Source organism: Gymnogyps californianus, chromosome 12 (genome assembly GCF_018139145.2).
Source record: "Gymnogyps californianus isolate 813 chromosome 12, ASM1813914v2, whole genome shotgun sequence".
Lineage (NCBI taxonomy): Eukaryota > Metazoa > Chordata > Aves > Accipitriformes > Cathartidae > Gymnogyps > Gymnogyps californianus.
In genome coordinates, this window is record NC_059482.1 from 23026213 (window position 1) to 23046588 (window position 20376).

The 20376-nt window shown below is 44.0% G+C and overlaps 1 protein-coding gene across 2 annotated transcripts in view; it reads left to right on the top strand.

Moving 5' to 3' along the window:
* Positions 1-20376, top strand: part of RANBP10 (RAN binding protein 10) — an 81620-nt gene that overhangs the window by 44140 nt on the left and 17104 nt on the right. For both annotated transcript variants that reach the window (XM_050903734.1, XM_050903733.1), the window contains 3 exons: positions 2742-2909; positions 11477-11499; positions 17861-18045. In XM_050903734.1, the coding sequence (XP_050759691.1) occupies positions 2742-2909; positions 11477-11499; positions 17861-18045 (376 nt within the window). The remainder of the gene's footprint in view (positions 1-2741; positions 2910-11476; positions 11500-17860; positions 18046-20376) is intronic.

Sequence of the window (20376 nt, forward strand, 5' to 3'; positions counted from 1 at the left end):
TTTATTCAGTCACTTCTCATTGGAGCTCATCTCATCAATGCATTCATCACCACTTCTGGTGGTACAGCAAGTACCGATACTGGGAAGCACAAGACTTACAGGAGCGGGAGGAGGTTTTTATCAGTAGAATCAGTCATGATCTGTAGGTAACAAAACCTTTTTTTTCTTATACTACAGAACCTGTAGTGTCTGCGTTGGCTCAAGTCTTTTGTGAAATTGTCCTCACGGTTGGGCACGCTGTTGCATTTCTTATGGTAGCCTTACCTGGTGCATGACGTGTAAGCATCTGACTACTTAGATGTAACTGATGACAAGTTCTTATTAAATGCTTTGTAATGCCAGGAATGTTTTGTATGCCGAAGAACTAGAAGTTTGTAATTGGATTGTATTATTAAGTAGCTTAGGAGATAAATTGATTAGCGTTATCATCTGAAGTTACCAACCGCTTCATTAGAGAAGTTCTGAACTGACACACATGTAACAGGTCTGGTTTTGGGGAGACTAAAATAATAGATCAGCGATGGCAGCCTTTCACAGGCCAGCAGCAGAGAAGATAAAAGGGATAAGGGAAAGGAGCCACAGTGTTAAAAACTCAATATTTCAATGATATTTTTACTGGATGGAGTCTTAGCAGTGGAAGTTTGACAACAGACTCTAGAGCCCCTATCACTCCCTCCTTTGTTTTTGGCAACCCAATTTGGCATCGTTTTTGAGCTTGCTAAGGGTGCTGTCTGTGCTGTTGTCCCTGTCTTTCATGAAGATATTAAACAGGACTGGTGCTACTGTCAACAGCTTGTTTGGAGCTGGTCCGAGGGAAGATGGAGCTGACTCTTGGGACATCTCAGTCTGTTCCTGTGGATGCATGGGACTTAACAGAGGAACTTATTCACCATTTGTAGACTAGGATTTGCTAGGAGTCCTTCACACCTTTCACTCCCAAACTTTGCCCTGAGGTCCAAAATCTTGGACCGTGGCATGTTTCAGTCTTGCTCCATTCCCTGACTTTCCCGTTGGCATTCATGTGGTGTGGTGCAATAAATGGAGGTCCTTGGGCATGCACCAAATGTTTCATGCTTTTCTGAGAAACCCTGAGCGTGTGGGTCCACAGATGATAAGATACCTGGGTGCATGTACCTGAGCACCATTTTACGGGATTAAATTTCTAGTGCCCTCATGATGTTGTTGTTTTTGTAGGAAAATCATGGCTTGCAGAAGTGCTCCGGCCCACCTTCACAGGGCTTCTCTCTGTGGTTTGCAGTGTGCTCAGTCTTTTTTTGCCTCATTGCAGGATGTGCACTTTCTACTTTTTAACCCCTCTCCTCTCATGGTCTTTGCGTTTCTTCTGTAGTCCTTTTGCCAAAACCATTGCTTCACGTTTAACAGATTTGGCACTACCCTTGGGTTGTATGAGGTCAGTAGATGGTCAAAGCACCTTCTTTTGCTTCCGCTTCAGTTGGCACGGTCTGCCTAAGGATCCAACCATATCCGTTTAAAACACGGGTCGTTGTTATTAATGTTGTCTCTATCTCGGGCTTTTTGATAGAAGTACATCTCTCTGTGAGATGTGGTTTTGATTGTGTAATTCATAGGAACGCTCCAAAGAGCTGGAGAAAATCCTGATTCTTCTGGAAGTCTTATAATAAGACAGAGTGTGTCGTGCTTTCTTTAAACTCTCTAGAAAGAGGACTGTTCCTGACGACTCCCTACCTGCCGTAGCTGGTCTCCTAAGAGAGGAAAGGATAAGCCATCTTGAGCAGTAGTGGCAACTGAAGTTGGCAGGCGCAGGTTAGTAGATTCAGGTGGCATTCGCTGAATCGCTGTGGCCACAACCATGGGAGTGCTGTCCTCTCATCTGCAAGAGGGAGATGAGAGTCCTGAAAAGAGAAGACCAGTGTGTTACCTGAAGAACACTTCAGCTTTTAAAGGATGGATTGAGCTCTCTTCTTTGCAATAGTTCGCAGTTATATCTGGCATTTCTACATGTAAGAAATTCACAAAAGAATTTACAACAGAATTGGGGTAGAACAGAACAAAATTGGGAACTCAGAATGATGGAATTACTGTGAGATGTAGAGAAGAGCAAGTAGGCAGGGTGCAATCCCTGAGCCCAGCCTAGACACAGTGTTACTGGCAGAAGAAATAAAAGATATTAATGTTAGAATTGACCATTTTGAAAATTGCCCGTTGACGTTTAAGGGTTGTGTTTTAAGCTGTCCCCAGAATGGGAAATATTGTTGCCCAAGGGGAACATGGAAATCCTTATAAACTGTTAGAAGGGAAATGTAAATGTGAGAGTGCAAAAATTGCCTCAAGCCATTCGGTTGCGCCTGTGAGCGGCACTTATGGACAAAGCTGCGATTGGACAAGAATTATTTTATTAAATGGTTTTGCTGGAAGATTGTGTTAGTGGGAAATGCAAATGTTCTACAAAGAGGAGCTTGTTTCACCGCAGGCAAGATAAAGCAGAAACAGGGTTGTAATGTTTTTTTAAAACAAAAAAATCTTTGTCTAAATGACTTTCGGCAATCTGTTCTTTTCATTATTTCTCTTAAGGGACAAATGAGGTTGAAAGCCAAATGATGTGTTATGATTGATGACCATTAATTTCTTTTCAGTTACTGGTATGTGAAAATTAACATTGGGATGAATCCAGGAAATTGTGTCCTGAGAGCTGTAGTTGCCAGGTCGTTCTGCTAAACTGGCTTCACTGCTGACCTGTTCTTTTGTCTTCTCTTTTGCAGGATGGGATAAACATTCTTATGGGTACCACGGTGACGATGGGCACTCCTTCTGTTCTTCGGGGACAGGACAGCCCTATGGCCCTACGTTCACCACTGGAGATGTGATCGGCTGCTGTGTTAACCTTATCAACAATACCTGCTTTTACACGAAAAATGGCCACAGTTTAGGTAAGTAAAGAAAGGTGTTCTCAGGAGAGGGATGCTCCTGCCCTGCTCTCGCTGCTGCTGTTTACTCTAATACTTTGCATGTGTTGTAACTCTTGTCTCACATTTGTGGGTAAGATTTAAGGAACAGGAGAGAAAAAGAGCACTAAGCAGCAGTCAGGAAATGTAAGTTGGCTGCAGGACATAAATACTTCCAGCACGTAAAATGGTTTCTGTGCTGCTCCATTTGTTTAGGTGGGTTAGGATTGCATCCCCAGCTTCCGCTCCTTTCCTCTGCTACTGCATAACCTGTGGGAGGTTGGCTAAGATGGCTAATGGCTGCACAACAGGGAAATAAAGAAGTGGGAAGTTTAGTTAGTGTATTATTCAACTGACTACAAAGCCACTGTATTAGTGTCTTTTTACTTTTTCAAGGGACTTGTCCATCTGTAAGCCTTAACACATTGGTCCAGGCATTCCCAAAGCTAGACATTAATTCAGCATAGGAAGCCTTACTTAAGCACTGACCTATAGTTTGTTTCCTTCCACAGTTGTTTCAGTAGTTCCTCTAAAGTTAAGGACTTCAAAATTTTGCCCAAAGGAATCTCTCACAGATGTTTTCCAGCCATCCATCGTATCTGATTTGTCTAAAATAGAAAGTTGTGGCCATTTTCACGTAAAATGTCTTTCCCTTGGATGACATATTCTCCACCCCGGATAAATTCTTGTCTTTTTTTTTTTTGGTCACATAAGACTTACAGTAAATTTTTGTAAGTTCATCTCACTTTATGGGCTGGAATTCATTTGGTTTGGTAGGGACAGGCACTCCTTTCCTTTGCTTCTCCTGGCTGTGTCAATTCTACTTTGTTGAATTCAAGACGAACAAGCTGGTAGAAAAATACCCCACTCAAAACATTTATCAGAACAAAAGTTGTTTTGAGTTACTGGCTGGGCTGAAGGAAGGAGTGGGATTGGAGTGCAGTGTGTGTCTGGAGAGTGCATAACTTCTGGTGAGCTCTTGGGAGAAGTACTGGGCTCCCCTGTACAAGAGAGAGATGGACATACTGGAAAGAGTCCAGCGAAGGGCCATTAAGATGGTCAGGAGACTGGAGCATCTCTCCTAGGAGGGAAGGCTGAGAGCTGGTACTGTTCAGCTTGGAGAAGAGAAGGCTCAGGGGGGATCTCATCAATGTATATAAATACCTGAAGGGAGGCTGCAAAGAGGATGGAGCTAGACTCTTCTCAGTGGTGCCCAGTGCCAGGACCAGAAGCAATGGGCACAAACTGAAACACAGGAGGTTCCCTCTGAACATCAAGAAACACTTTTTCACTGTGAGGGTGACCGAGCACTGGCACAGGTTGCCCAGAGAGGTTGTGGAGTCTCCATCCGTGGAGGTATTCAGAAGTCACCTGGACATGGTTCTGGGCAGCCGGCTCTAGGTGGCCCTGCTTGAGCGGAGGGCTGGACCAGATGACCTCCAGAGGTGCCTCCAACCTCAGCCAGCCTGTGGTTCTGTGAAAGTAGCACGCTATGCTTCAGGTATAGCAGAGATACGGATCTGAGATGCGGGCTTTTCTCCTTCAGATCTCAAGAAGGATCCTTCCTCTGAGGCAGATGCAGAAAGGCCTGGTGCTCATGCAGACAGAACTCCTTTTGGAAATTTGTTTTCAGTTTTCCTCTAATTTCATACCCACCGTTTGTTGATTTGTGAGGGGATGTTTGCCCAGAAATGAGGCACGTGCCTTCTGAGAAGCATTCTAGATTGAGTCCGTGACCATGCATTCAGCAACTAGTCCTGATGCTTTGCAACACATCAAGAGGATGCAATTCTTTGAGCATCCTTCGAGACTTGTTTTTAACATTCTAATTTTATAAATGGAGCCTCGATCAGAAGCCCAGTGGGGAGCTGCTCAGAGTTGAGTGTCTGATCTGGCTTCTTTTTTGAAATTATAACTATCAGCCAGACCATGTGTGATGCTGAGGGACTCCTAGTGAAGACTTGCGGCTTACTACCTAGCGAGATCAGTTACTAGTGGAGATACTAGCAGTCATTTGTAGTCCATAAGTATTAGTTAATTGCCCAGATTTCTAACAGCTGGATTATTCTAAATTTAACTCATAATCTGTGGACATTGCCCTTGTCAGTCCGGTACTGGGAAGACAAGTAAAGGTGTGAAAGCAACAGCTGATGGTGTAGAGCAGGAGCCGTTGCTTAGGAATGAGACAAGTTCACCATACAACAGCGACTAAGGTGCTGAAATAGTTAAAAAGATTTCACAAAATCTCTCCTTTTAGTTGCTGTCCTTGATTTTTAGTGTGTATTTACATAGAAGCAGTATAGTGGTTTGTGCTGTGCCCCTCTGGCTGCTATCCTTTGTTTGAGTGGGTGGTTTTTCCAGCTTCACCATTTTTTAGCCTGACGGTGCTGTTACTTTTCGTCACAATGAAAGTGTGACGTCTAGGTCGTCTATTTAATGAATACAAGTTTGTTCATTTGAAATTTATTTTCTTTTTAGTGACCAGGAGTCTGCAGAGTAGAAGGGGTGTCGGTTGAAAAGTTGTCCCTTGCTCCGTCCTCCGTTCTGTTCCCAGGGCCGTGTTGTGCCTGGGTGTCTGGGCAGATGAAGCCAAACAAAGAGCACAGTTCAGTAACTTCTGTATTGCATTTCGTCATTACCATCCCCTGGTTCTTTGCCTCGTGTCCTGCTCAGAGATTTGTTTTGTTTGAGACATTTGGAGGTCTTTACAGCAATGAAGTTGCCTGGTCCTCCTTTCTTGATTTTTAGCGCTCCTTTTCCTTCAAGGATGGGTTTTTTTGGGCGGAAAGCTTGTGTTTTCTAATCTGACATTGAATGATCCCTTGGGAGCAGCTTACCCCAGCAGTGAACAATGCCAGTGGGAAGAAACAGGAAAGGAAGGGAATTAAATTATACCGTGCTTAGAGAACAACAGTAGATTATAAGCATTGCTGTCTCCTGAGTATCCTCCTCTTGGGCTCTTCAGATGTATGGTACAAGACATGAGATGTATGAGAAAATTATAGGTAGGAGACTCTCCTGGGCGTTCACAACTGGCTCATTCGTGTACCAGCTCCTCTTTCAGCTGTAGCGGCATAATGGTTGTACTCGGAGAGGAGAGATGATGTGGTTAGAAGAGACAGGGATGGAAGTACTAGGGAGTCGCAGACCATCAGTCGTTGCTGGGCTGACCCCCCCAAAAGCTGCTGGAACATTTTACTGTCTTTTTACAAAAGCAGAATGAAAACCTCAGCTGAGAAGACTCCTGTTAAGGGCCAGTAGTGTCTATTTGTGCCATTGATAAAGAAACACAACATTCAAGAGAAGTGCTTCCCGTTGAATGTTGAGGAGAGTGTGTCTGAGCCCCAGAAGACCACAGATCCCAGTCATCTGGCTGTTACGCAGCTTCTCGTGAGCACTGAACAGGTAGATGTGAGAGAGGGGGTGAGGCAGGTCTCAGCAGAGGAACCAAGACCAAATGGAGGCAGGAGCAATGATTTATTTGAAAGTCAGATCGCTTTCTGCCCTAGTGGAAGCATCTCCATGAAGATCTTGAACATTTCATGATACTTATGCTAACCTGAGAATCTCATTTCTGTGTCGTGTAAACCCGAGATGTACCAGGAAGGAGGTGAATGTGCTTTTTCTTTATGTTCCCTGCCACAAAGCCGCTGAAGCTGTATATCTCTCCTTTTAGGAAATGAGGTCATTACGTAATGCTGCTGCAGATATAAAAAATATTCATGAGACTAATCAGCCCCTTTGTGATGCCACTTAGCTTGACAGCAGAGTTTCAGGGCCCTGCCTCTGGGCGTTTGAATTTGTCTCGCTTTTAATGGAATTACTGTAGCTTTGTCTTTCCCTAAAGATGATATTCTCTCTTCACCATTTCTTTCTTCACCATTTCATCCTCTCCTTTTCATCTGTTAATTAGACACCCCCCCTTTGTTTTGCTTGCAGTTTCTCCTGTTTCTTAACTATGATCTTCCATTATCTCCATACTTTTTCATTTAATCAGATCCATCAGGAGCACTGTATAAGAACTGTTTTCCTGGCCATCACAAATTCTGGATGTTCTGGTTGGAGCTTTATTCTGGTCTTGAACTTTGTTTGGAGATGCCACATGATAACTGTTTGACATCGTATGTAGTCTTAATTTTCTGTTCTGGAAAATGTCTCGAATGTCTTCTGGCTGCTGATGAAACGCTTTTGACAAGTTCTGAGCAGAGTCCTGGCAATAAAAAACATGATGAGATGTGGCTAGAAGTGTGGTGAGAGTGAATTAGGAGAGAAAGAGGGAGAAATGTGAGAAATGTTGGGGCTCCAGCCATTAAGCAGAGAGTCTTGGACACAGGACATGATGAGGGAACGTGACTGCTACAGGTCTCTGGGATTAAGTGGATGAGTTCGCTCAGAGACTAGTGTAGGAGTGTTTCAGATCTCAGACTTTGACAGCAGACCAAGGTAAATGGAGCAGCAGGGCTATAAAAAGAGCATGCAACCCTCTGAAGTCTTGGCATAGAAAACTTCCGTAGTCTGAGTTCTGGTGCAGGCACTTGGAAAGACCAAGTTAACCTGTAAAGTCAAATACCCATTCTCAACCAGTTTAGAGATTAGCAGGAATATTAGAAAGAATGAAGAAATCTGCTTGTCATAGTAATCCACAGATGTGCATCCCAGCTTTGCCCAGGTTTAACAGGTTTGTCCTCTAACCAAGTTTGCAGAGAGCAAGAGGATTGGGAGGTTTAAAACAAGACTTTAAAGATGAACCAGATTTAAAATGAATGGAAAACATCAAACTTGGCTGCAGCCTGGTTTCTCTGTAAGAACAGTTTTACCCAAGTGGCTTGATTGGATGATAACTGTTTCCAGGAGCGTGTAGACTTGTGTGGGTTTAATAGCGCTTCTCCTCAGCAGCAAGGCATGAAAGTATTCAAGTATTTAATGGGCTGACATTTTGCTAGTCTACTCTTTAAGATGCCTGTCTTGCTGAATGTGTTGTTGCTTATTGCAGTCCGTCAGCACTGCTTATGCATTCTCTGAATTACGATTGCCTACACAGATGCTGGAGGAGTACCCTGCCATATAGGAAACGGAGTGTTGTGGCTGATCACCCAAATCTATGTTGTCTTGTGCAAATTGAATTCTGAAATGTATTGTGAAGAAAATGGCCAACTGTGAGGCAGACAGCATGGTTGTTGCTGGGTGGAGGGTAGAGTTGGGCTAGAAGGTCCAGAAGTGTGTTGTATGCATGGGGATGCGTATAAGTGCGTGTTAGTCATGGAAAGGTGGAAGTCCTTTGATTAGATGGTAGGTGAAGGTGTCAGTCACACTGCTCCCCAGCACTGAAACTTCATTTAATGTCTTTATATCGCTGCCTTGATGACCAGGTTAATGTTGTGGACTTACAGGAGAGGCTTTTCACACACTTGCTATTGCTTCCTGACCTCTCGAGCTGTCCAGTTCTTACGTTTTTAAATTTATGAAGTTTGTTATTTTAAATTGGATCCAGGCTTTGGAGGTGCTGCAGAGAAAGAGTGCAGTTTCAAAGTCAGCTGCCTAGTTAGAGCTGTGATTCTTTTGCTTGCTTTTGTTGACTTTGCTGGATGCAGGTGTGTAGCAGTACAGGATGAAGTCTCTAAGCAGACATATTTGTGCAACAGATCTAGTTCTGTAGGCATAAAGCATTTTATTGGTCTTAGTTATCTAACAGAGGGTGCAAAACATACAAATGCCTTAATTTAAAGGCAATGTAATAAGTTTATTTATAGAATCATGGAGTAGTGTTCGTTGGGAGGGATCTCTGGAGGTCATGCATCCAGTGCCCTGCTGAAAGCAGGGCCCACTAAATCACGTTACTCAGAAACTTGTCAAGTTGTCAAGTTGTTACTGTCTCCAAGAATGGAGATCCCCCAGGGGGCTTTTCTGGTCCCCTGATTCAGTGTTTGACCACATTCATACTGAATTTTCGCCCCCTAATATCTAATCAGAATTTCCCATGTTGCAACTTGTCTCTTTTGCCTCCTCTGTCCTGTCACCATGCATCTCTGGGAAAAATCTGGCTCTGTCTTTTCTGTACGCTCCCATTAGGTAGTTGTAGGCAGCAATAAGTGTCTGAACAACCCCTGCATAAGACTGAACAACCCAATTTCCATAGCCTCTCTTCATCTTTTTGGCCTCTGCTGGACTCACTTCAGTTTTGCTGTCTGTCTTGTATTGGAGAGCCCAAAAGTGAACATCATACTCCCAAGTTTAGACTTACAAGTGTTGAAGAGAAGGGAGCAATCCCTTCCTTTAACCTACACTCTTACTAATACAACCCAGCTTACTAATACAGCTCCAGCTCCACTCTTACTAATACAGCCCAGGATGTAGTTGACCTGCTTCACTGCTGACTCCTGCTCAACTTGTTGCCCAGCAGGACCCCCTGCATCCTTTTCTGCAGATCTGCTTTCTCTCCAGCCCCAGCCTGTCCTGTTTTCTGGGTAAATTACAACCCGGTGGAAGGGCTCTTCAGTTGCTTTTGTTGAGCTTTGTGAGGTTTGTGCTGGATCATTTCTCCAGCCTGTTGAGGTCCTTCTGAATAACAGTATGCCCTCCAGCGTATTGTCCGCTCTCCTGTTTGGTAACATCTGTGAGCCTGCTGAGAGTGCACGCCGTCCCATCGTCCAGGTCATTGGTAAAGACGTTAAACTGTATTGGCCCTACCATTGATCCCCGAGGGACAACACTTGGACTTTGAGCTGCTGATCACAACCCTTCGATCCTGACAGTCCGGCCAATTTTCCACCCACCTTGTAGTCCACTCAAAAATCATATGCTTGTCCATGTGCTGGATGCGGCTCCCAGCCGTACAGCTACACGAGTTGTCACGGGAAAGCCGGGCCACCTTTGGCTCTGAGTGATGCTGGAGGGCAGAGGAGGACTCCAGTGGACGGCAAACTCAAGGAGGTTGCCCTCATTCTGCTGTAAGAGTAGAAACAAGCTTTCATCCAGCTGAGCAAAACAAGTGCGAAGTGAAAAACGGGTTTGAGTGAGGAGCAACATTTGGGCAAAGTGACGGAGTGAGAGAAATGCTTACTGAGCATTTTTCTCAGCCAGGTGTTCAACATCACTTGTGCACACAATTTTTGGTTGGGTTGTAGAGAGGGTACTCAACAGACAAGGACCAAACTGCCAATGATGTTAATTAAACCATATTGGCTATCTGCCAGGGTGTTAATTAAACTTTATTGGCTATTTATTTAGTAAAATATTCAGGATTTTTTTCCGAGCATTTGATTTTGCATCTGTGCTGTTTCGAATAGTAATAATTTGTTTCCTATGTTTACTCCTAAAATTGGTTTAAATTACCATTTCAGGCTAATCTGGTAACATTACATTACAGCTCTTGGTTAAAATAGTCCTAACATTAAAAACAGCGAACGATGTGCTCTTGCTTCCGTGCAGCTGTTTCACTGCCACCCAGAAGAGACTGCTGCGTGGCTGAGAGGTGGGACGTGTGGAGGAACTGGACATACTGGTGTGGCTACCAGCCTTCCTCTGCCTGGGGACAGAAAGCATTGCTGGGAGCGTGCATGGGGCAAGACCGCAGCTTCCAGATTGACTCCTGAAATGTTAGCTTAAAACATGAATTAAGCTCAGCCTGATAAGGTGAACAGGGCATGGCAGCAGTTTCCCCTGTGCTGTTGGTGAGGGTGACCCAAAACCCGTGGGTTAGAGCTGCTGTTGCTGGCCGATCCATCTCACTGTGCTCCTGCCTCGCTGCTGGATCTCACCCGTGGCGGATGGAGGGATCACACACCGTGGGAGAGGGAGGAGAGGCACCCTCCTTCGGAGCAGTAACTCGCATCTAAATCAGATGCAGAGCGTTGCAGAGCTGTGCCTGGGGGTTGCCTCACTCTGTAGCTGAGCGACGTCTCTGGCCACAACTCTGTTAACCATCCTAGGCAATGGCTGCCTCTGTTTAAGTAGATACCTCTTTTCTGGCATGCCAAACGTAAATGGAAAGGGAAACCGTACACTTTTTTCCATCTCTTCTATTTGGAACTGTAGCAGCGTAGTTGAGGATGAAGCTGTTCTTTGCACGGTATTTCTCAGGTGCTGCTGGCTGCACCTCGGTCCTGTTGCAAGGCTGTTCCCCAGCTGTAATGCAAAGTGTTGAATGTTCGTTCCTGTCTCTCTGGCTGGTAAGAAGAACTAGTTGTAGCCTAAACTGAAGCAATGTTATAGTAAAACTCTGTTTCTAAAGCCAAAGTGAGTCTTGAAAACTAACTCCTTTATAGTAACAGAGGGAGAAGCAAAGAAAAGAGGAGCTGCTTTTTAGAAAATCAAATTTTTGGGAGAGATGTCTGAAACATTTAGGCTTTTCCCTGAACCTTTCTCCAGATGCAAAACCTTGCAGAGGAGGGGACTGGGGAGGGAAGTTACTTCTAAATACGACAGGTGGTGAAATGCATGGTCAGAGCTGGGATTTATTGAAATGCAGTAATGTTTTGTAGCATGTTAAGGATGTAGCCAAGCAGGGAAAAAATTCCTTTGTCTTTTTAATTCTAATATTTTTCCCCCCACAGGTATAGCCTTTACAGACCTCCCTGTAAGTACACCTATTTTCAGTATTTTAACTAAGGATGTAAACAGAAGGGAGGGGGAAGAGTGTGGGGATGTGATTTTTTTTTTTTTCTGTTTGATGCCCTGTTAAAAAAAAATGGTAACGCACTTGCTGAATGATGTGGATGCTCCTTTTTCTGAAACTTTGTAATCCTCTGGCTGGGTTTGTGGGCTACTCACATGCCTCCTCTCATCCCTCACCACCTCTAAGAATATGTTGCTCCTTGTCCTGGAATTAAAGCAAGGATTCAAACTTCATTACAGGTCAATGTCTTCCAAATGCAGCTTTCGACTGTGAGGCGTATATGTGCAAAGTCATTGAGTAGCCTCTCGTGTCCCATCATCAGAGCGCCCAAAAATGCCTAATTATATTATTCTCAGCTTCTTCCTGTCTCATCCATGTCTTGCAGCCGTGGTGGAGTTGTTCCTTTCCACGGTGTGGTTAAGGAAGGGTATTTCTGAGAGTGAAGGGCAGGCTTAGCTGGCTGTAGTGTGTGTGCTCATTGCACAGGTTTTTGACAAGCCTCCACCCACGACGAGTAACCAGCTCACAAAATTGCTGGAGGAATGTATTTGGCATCCATTTGGGGTTGATAGTTACTCCTTTGATTCACCAACCCTGATATTGAGTTACCCTTGAGTGCAGTGACACTAGCTGAGTTACACCAGGCGATAACGTCTAGTTGGGTCTTACAAAAGCACAGCTTTCACAGTGGGTCATGAAGAAAAAAAATGGTTGCTCTTTTTCAGACCCAAGTGTTCCTGGGCAAGGAGCGGGTGTTTAGGAAAAGAAGATAAAACCAGATCAGGCATACACCAATACATCCACTGCATCCATTTCTCTCATACACAGAGCTTCTTGTCCCTGAGGTTGCACTTTTGTCTTAATAACCCCAAATGTATTTCCTCTGAGGAATTTCTTAGTTTCCGTAACTTGTTTAGGCCTCCAGAGTGATCAGTTTTCTTGGCTGACTTCCACGTTGTGTGGAAGAAAGCTTGCTTTTCTTTGTTTTGCACCTCCTGCCAAAAAATTTATTTTGTTCCTCTAATTTTTGTGTTGTGAGAAATAATGACTAGCACTCCCCATTCACCTTCCTGATGGGATTTATGGCTTTACAGTTCTCTCCCATATCTCAGCCAGTGTCTGTGCTGAAGGACGTTCCAGTTATTTAATTTGCCTTTTCACATCAGCTGTCAGTACAGCTTTTTTTTGGTTCCTAGGCTCTTTGAACTTGGTAACGTTGCAGTGTATTCCAAACCAGAAACCCTCTTCATGTGGGTTGTTTCACAGGAGTTTATTCACTTGGTCCAAGTACCTTTTATTAAAGTAAAATAATATTTTACTTGTCCATGAATATTAACCTTTTGGAGTGAGGTCTTGTGACAGCCTTGCATCCATAGCAAGAAGACACTTCTGTGATATACCCCTTAGTTTTAGGTGCTCTTTGTTCTCCCTCTGGATATAGATTACATTAGGAGTCACAGTTTTACCATATTCCTCCTAATTTTTTCCCTGCTTTGTCTTCTCATTTGGCTAGACTGCTTCTCTTTCTGAGATGAGAGCAGTCTTCATGTTGGGATGGATAATTACAGTTTAGGCTCTTACCAATCAAAAATAGCTATCCAACACACATACTGTTGTTTTTTCATTTACAGCTAAAATGTTGCTGTAGGGCTTCGCAGCACAGATTTGGCGGGCTGAAATTACCTGTCCTGCTTAGCTTAACTTGCATCCTTTTGATCTAGGAGCGCGCAGTGAGCTGATGTGTACGTTTAACGTGCACTTGTAGGCTGTTCACCCCGGTGTTGAGTCTCTGTTACAAATAAGGGATGAACGCTTGGGGCAGCAGACCAGACAGAAGGGCTCTAGCAGCAGTGAGGGTCTTGCAGTGCCGCTGAGATTGAATTCAAAACCCTCCTGAGCCCAGGGCATCCCCCCATCCTGCTGTTTCTTGATCTCACCAGATCACCCTTACAGGATCTCATGCTTGTTTGTCTGTGTGTCCTGTGCAGAGGAGATGTTGTTTTAGTGTTAAACTGGAAGAAGACCTGGTCAGGTGGGGTTTGGGATCAGCTATTCAAATGCCTTGTGGCGGAGTCTCCAGTGGTTGAATGGTATCCCTGGGCCTTTTTCCAGCCAGTTTGCTGAGCTGTTTTCCATGGAAATCTCCTTCTGGCTTTTACAGCAGCAACTAATCCGTAACACTGGTTTTCTGGGCCAGGAAGGAGAACAGTGGATGCCCTATAGGCCTCCTGCTATTGAGAATTATCCTCCATGAGATAATTTCTCTTTAAAAAGAGAGCGAGAGAAGCTTGACTGGGTCATTTCACCCCCTAACTGTGGATGCGAGCAAGGACAGGAGACTTCTGCCTCTGTGTGGATTTTGGACGTTCCTCTCCATGTGCTAAATAGCTCAGCTGCTGTGTTGGCAGCTTCATCCTAAGGATGCCTGCACCCGGCTTCCATCATTCCCATTGTCCTTTTCCAATATCCTTCCCTTGAATTACTGCCATCTTCCCTCACCCTTGCAGACACTTATGTATTCCATGTCCTTTTCTGGCCCTTTTTGCTGCCTCGGTCCATGGCTTCTTGGTTGTTCTTCCAAACAGTTGAGGTTACTGCCCTTTCCTGAAGAAGGGGATGCCAAACCCAAGGTAGCCTTTTGGTTAGATGTAATGACTATTGTCAGAGATTGTCGAAGTCTTGAGGTAGTAGGGAATTTGAAGTTGATATAACTTGCAAGTGGCATTTTTCATTTATTATAGTATTGTGGTCCAGGCTCAAACACAATATCCATTCATTATAAGGTAAAGAAGAGAAAACATCCATCGTATGAAAGACATAGAATGTAATCTGTGTTCTTCACCTGCTGAAGCTGCAGTCTAAAAATTAACTGCAAACGGGAATGGAAATGGCAGTCTTACCTGAGTGACCCTTGAGGTTCTCTGGTTTGAGCAGCTTGACACACATTTTTTGGCTCTGGCTCTGTTCCATACCTAATTACTGAAATCCCCCAGGGAAGGGCTGTAGGTTGAAAGCTTTTTCTTCCATTACAGCCTATGTGATGTTGAAGCTGACTGGTAGCACACATCAGTGAGAAGCTTGGCCAGTAAGCCCCATTACTTTTACACCTTTCAAGCTTAAATAACTTTTAGGGTCGGCATGTCAGTGAGATTACACAAGGAATTAATTTGACCCTTCAAAACGTTACCAGTCTAGAAATTGTTTCCTTGAAGTGGTTATTGCAATGGTGAAGACAATATTTTGCAATATTCACAATATTAGGAAGTTGAAATGGATACTTTCAGTTGAAAACCACATTTTGTTGTGATAAGTCTCACACACGGTGAAGCATATTTGCTTCAGCTTGTTTCAGTTCCCTCTAAAGAGTGTTTGCGTTTGTACAAAAATACAGCGAGGGAAAAAACCACATTTTGGCTTACCACAGGCTGAAGTTAATACAAAAATGACTGCTGGCAAATAGAATTGAATATCCCACAGAAGGAGTTTTCCCCTTTTTTACCAATTTAAGTCAATGCTTAGGCCTAACTCTCTTATTTACACAAGCCCGTATCAGGTTTATCCTGCCTGGCAGTTTGCTGAAACAATAGGAAATGTAAAAAAGCAGAATGTGGAAGAGCCCAGGGTGGGATTGCAGGGGTGCAAAGGGACAAGGGGGTTAAAAAACAAGTCAAGATGAACTAGGGGGTTGTGAGCAACTGGCCACCAACATCAGAGGCAAGAGGTGGTCCAGTTGTCACGGAGAAGGTGTGCCTGAAGAACTTGAGAGGAGAAGCATCGGCCTGGTCAGTGGGCTCTGGGATGATGTCTCCCTGCATCTGGCAGGGTTGTGGAGATACGTGTAGTTCCCAACAGTTGCTAAGCAGAGAGGACACATCCCACATGTGAAAAATGGAATTTTAACTCAGAGATGATTTGAGAGAAGTTTGGGGTAGGCAGCTTCCCCTCAAAGATGAACGTACCCAAAAGTGGCTGAAAAATATGTGGTATGTTGTAACTTGAGGTTTTGTACTTCTAACTTCCAAGTATTTTGGGTGTCTGATTCCTGGCTTTGGAAGTCGTTGGGTTCATAATACTAAAAAGTTAAGTTAATAAAAAAAGTCTAAAGTATGGACTGTGGAAAAGATCTGATCCCTCATAAGAGATATTTCCTTGTCAGCTAGGTTTGAAAGAAAGGAGAGGCTGACTTTGAAATACGGCGTTTTCCTCTCGTATCATGCTGTATTTTCTTTGCGCACCTCTCTAACCCAGCGACTTCCTTGGTGTGAGAATAGGAAAGGAGGAGGTGTGCTGAGTCAGCAGTGATGCAATCATCCTGATTTCTGATTTCAATTTCCAGCCTGTATTTACAGATTCTTTTTTTTCCTCTGTTTTTTGAGATTTGATAATTTCAAAGGTAGAGCAGGTTGGTCAGGACCTTATCCAGTTGAGTTTTGAAAATCTCTGAGGACAGAGATGCTGCAGTCTCTCTGGGAACCTGTTCCAGTCCTTAATCATCCTCACAAGGAAGAATTCCGTCCTTATGTCCCATCAAAATTTCCCTGGCTGCAGCTTGTGCCCATTGTCCCTTCACTGACCACCCTTGAGAAGAATCTGTCTCCATCTTTTTTACCACCTCCCTTTTGGGAGTGGAAGACTTGCAGTTAGATTTTCCCCTTTGCCTTCTCTTCTCCAAGCTAATTTCCTCAGCCTCCCTTTGTGTGCCATGCACTCCAGCCCTCTGACCATCTTAGCGGAACTCTGCCGGACCCCGTTTGTGAATGCCTTTCTTGTCCTGGGGATGTGGATGTGGAGGCGGGGAACCGAGTACAGTACCGCAGATGTAGCCATGCCAGTGAAAGCAGAGAGAAGTAATCACTTCTGACGACATCCTGGCTTTATTTTTGCCAATGTGATTAGGATTCTGCTGAGTTCCGCCTCGTAACGATCTTAATACCTTTAGTGAAAAGTGAAATCCGCAAATACAGTAGGTCTCAAGGGAGATCCATGACATCGCCAATGTCTCAGTTCTCTACAATAGTGAAGAATTAGTTGAATAAATTTTCCAGGTAATTGTAGGAAAGCCCATGCCCCTTGCTATAGAGGAGAAGAGAATCATCCTAGCTTTCTTTAGGATGACCATCTAACCACCAGTAGTAGTTCTCGCTGATTTGACCTAGAGAGATAGGTCTGCTCCCCCACTGATCTAACGTCTGACGTGGGTTCAGCCACGAGCAAGACACCGCAACCAGGCACCTTCCAGACTTCAGTTTCACTATGTGCATCCGTGTGCCTTGCCCAGTGTCTGGTTTCTGGCTGTGTCAGTCTCCAGTGTGTTAGAGCAAAGTGAAAAAACCCAACACCAAACAGCTTATGAGTGGCATGAGAGAGATTTCTTCCTAAACCCTGCAGGCTATCAGCAGATGCTCTGAAGCAGAGGATTAGTGAAGTTTGTGTTGCAGACAGAAAAGTAATTTGTGCTGCAGGAAAGTAACATAACAGTGAATGGAACGTGCTCTTAAAAAATGTGATCCAGAGTGATGAGAATGAGGCACCCCTGTACCTTTTCGGATGCCATTTCGCTTTTCCCCACATTTAAGTGGGCTCAGGGATTCAATTCGTATCCATAAGCTTACTCTTAAAATAGCCTGAATTCAGAGATAGACTTTGACCACCTATTTTCAATTAGATCATCTTTGGAAGCTGAATTTTAGAGGTATTTTCACGGTGGTAACCTTTTTCTTTTCCCCACGTTCTGGTGGCGGGTCAAAGCTGCCATTTGGATCCATATGCTTGTTCTTAAAATGAAATTCGTCTATCAGTAGTGGAATTTCTTGTGTGGATGGCTTGCTGTCTTGGGATCATCAAAGACCTAACCTCAGAGCTCCACTACCATCCGTTCCCTTTTCATCAGAGATGTAAAATATTCAGACAGCAGCTTCCAAGGAATAAGAGAGTTCAGTTGAAACAGTGGAGAACACATAGATCTGTCGATTGAGATGATGCCCCTTTCGTTTTTTAATTATTATTATTTGCTGGCTCTTGAACTTTGGTAGAAATTGCAGAAAACTAAGTCAGAAAGCGGACACGCCGTAGACAGCAGTCATGGCATCGATCACCGACTGCTAGTGGATTGAACCCATTGTTCTAGTTTTATGCAATAACTTTTAATAACTGCACAGTAAGCCATGGGGTTCCCTGAGATGTACCTAAAGGGCTGTTGCCCCTTCCTATTCCATTACATTTTTCAATTTAAAGAGCAGCTCTTTTGTCTCACCGAACCATGTAACTGGAACCAGAAAGAGAAAGCTGGGTTTAATACAGGTTTCTTTTTCTTCCTTCCCAGTCAAATCTCTACCCTACAGTGGGTCTCCAGACTCCAGGAGAGATAGTCGATGCCAACTTTGGGCAGCAGCCATTTGTGTTCGACATTGAGGACTACATGAGGGAGTGGCGAGCGAAGATTCAGAGCACCATTAAGCGGTTTCCCATAGGAGACAGACTAGGCGAGTGGCAAGCCATGCTGCAGAAGTAAGTCACTGTTCTGGTGTTCAGCTTCTTCCGTTCTGTTAGGCTTTAAATACTTTTTTTAATGCTAATTTATGCTTTCTTATGGCAAAAATTGCCAATCAGTGCGTTTTGCTCAAATTGTTTTACCCTCTGTTTTGTTGTTTAATAGTCTTTCCTGTGTAGATTGCTGCTGTTTCAAATGTAAAAGATATGGGAGAAGTTTTCAGCCAAAGACTGCATGAAAGCTTGTAGGAATGGAAGAACATACACTTTGAGGTGATGCACTGGGGGAAGGGAAGTGGAGAGGACACCATAAAAACTCTAACATAGGAGAAAAGCCAGTATGTAAGTCAGCTGAATTCAGAAATGAAAGAGCAAGAAATAGCCTAAACCAAAGGCTTCCAAACCCAGCCTCACTGAAAACACAATTATGGCACTTTATAGATTTATGAGTATTGAATGCATTTCCCATTGCAAAAAGGATTGAGTGGAACTTGATGAGAACAACTGACAAGAGTTGTCAGAGGTCAGGAGTATCTTCTGCCTGAAGAAAGACAGAGTTGACTAAGGCTCCACAGCTTGGAAACAGGTAATTGAGGGAGGTGGACCGTAGTTGTCTGTCAGTCATTTACAGCATGAAGAGCATGACTAGAAAGTGATTGTTCACTGTTTCTCAGAACACGAGAATTAGAGAAAAAGCACCTTCTGGCTTAAAAACAAAATAGTGGGGTTTTTTTTCACTAAATATATGAAACTGTGGGACTTGCTGCTGCAAGAAGTTGTGGTGATTTAAGTATAAGTGGATTTTAAAAGATACACATTTAAATAGTCGCAGTAATTCATGGAGGCCAATTCCGTAGTTATATTTTAAATCCCCAAGTCTATGGCTGTTGCTTCTATCTCTGATTGCTTATATCGCTGATTACAGATAGCTCTGTGTTTCACCTTTTTGTTATATTCTTTCCCTAAACCCCTGATACTGGTCACTGTCATCCAGGAGACTTAGATGCAGCGATGATCGCATCCATGTGATCGTTCTTGTTTTCTGCTAGTCTTGTATTTAGTTATTTGCAGATAATTCAGGGCAACCAGCAAAGCTTTTGAAAAGCAGCTAGCAGAAGCTATTGAAAATAATAGTAATATCTTTCTTCAAGAAAACAAGGAGCAGGAGGCCTGCCAGAGAGTTTGTAGGGCCTGTAGAGGATTGCAGTATAAAAAGAGACCTTGGGGAAGATAAGACCATATCCGATTGAATTCTTTGCCTGTGTGTCCAGAAATCAGGTAGGTTGTCATGCTGGGACGCTTCTTTGTGAGGGACTTGGCAGAGGCTGTGTCTGGGGTTGAAGTGTCTGTCAAAGAAGCACTGGAAGAAATAGGTGAGGGGAAGTGGAGAGAGTTTCTGGGATCAGATATTTACCCGGAGCCCTAACAGGACTCAAGGAAAAAACAGGTGAGCTTGTGGCTGCGGAACAAAGTTTCTCTCCAAACTGCCTTGGGTCAAGAGAAGGGGAGGATGGTGTGTATGGTGCCATGTTTCATGAAGGGTTTCAGCAGAGAGTCAGGCAGCGATGGGCTGAGAGAACCTTGATGTCTGGCTTGGACAAATCCGTAGAACCACTGCTGAAGGGTAGATGCATTGGGCACGTGGAGAAATAGGACGTGGGTTTTGCAAAAAGGAGCCAGCAGATACGTGGATATGGTTCTTGGGCTGCTGGCTTTGTCTTGGAAGTCCAAAAAGCTTTTGAGAAGTTCCCTTGCTGCCAACTAAGAGGGGACTGTGCAGCCAGAGGCTGAGGACGCACGTCCGATGTGGATTATGAGCTGTTTAAAAGAGAGACAAGAGAGGGAATGAGTGGGTAAGGGATTGTTGCTTTGGGAGGAGACTGTAGAGGGACTTGGATGCGTGCTGGTAGTGTCTGTGGTGTTGAGGGTGTTCAGAAAAGGCTGGGAAGAAGGGACGCTCCAGGAAGGAAGGAGCTCTTTGGGTTATGATGAATCATTGCACGGAAATGTCAGCTCATTTTTTTGCTAGCAAGCAGAAAAAAAAAAATGCTAGGATTTGTTAGGGGAAAAACAGAGGACAAAAATAATTCTGTCACTGTGTGAATATGTGGTGCACCCTTACTGTGAATACCATGTGATGTTTTGGTTCTTTCTCTCCAAAAGTATGTAGCAGAAGTGAGAAAAGCATGGAAAAAAACCAAGGCAGGATGTGTGAAGGTATGGCATGGGTGTAAGGCAGGGAACAAATATACAGACCCACAGCATTGAAGGGTATGATTGTGAGGGGTAAGGCAGAAGTGTGGGAAAAAAAAAAAAAATCTTGAATAGCCTTGAGAAGGTGATGAAGGA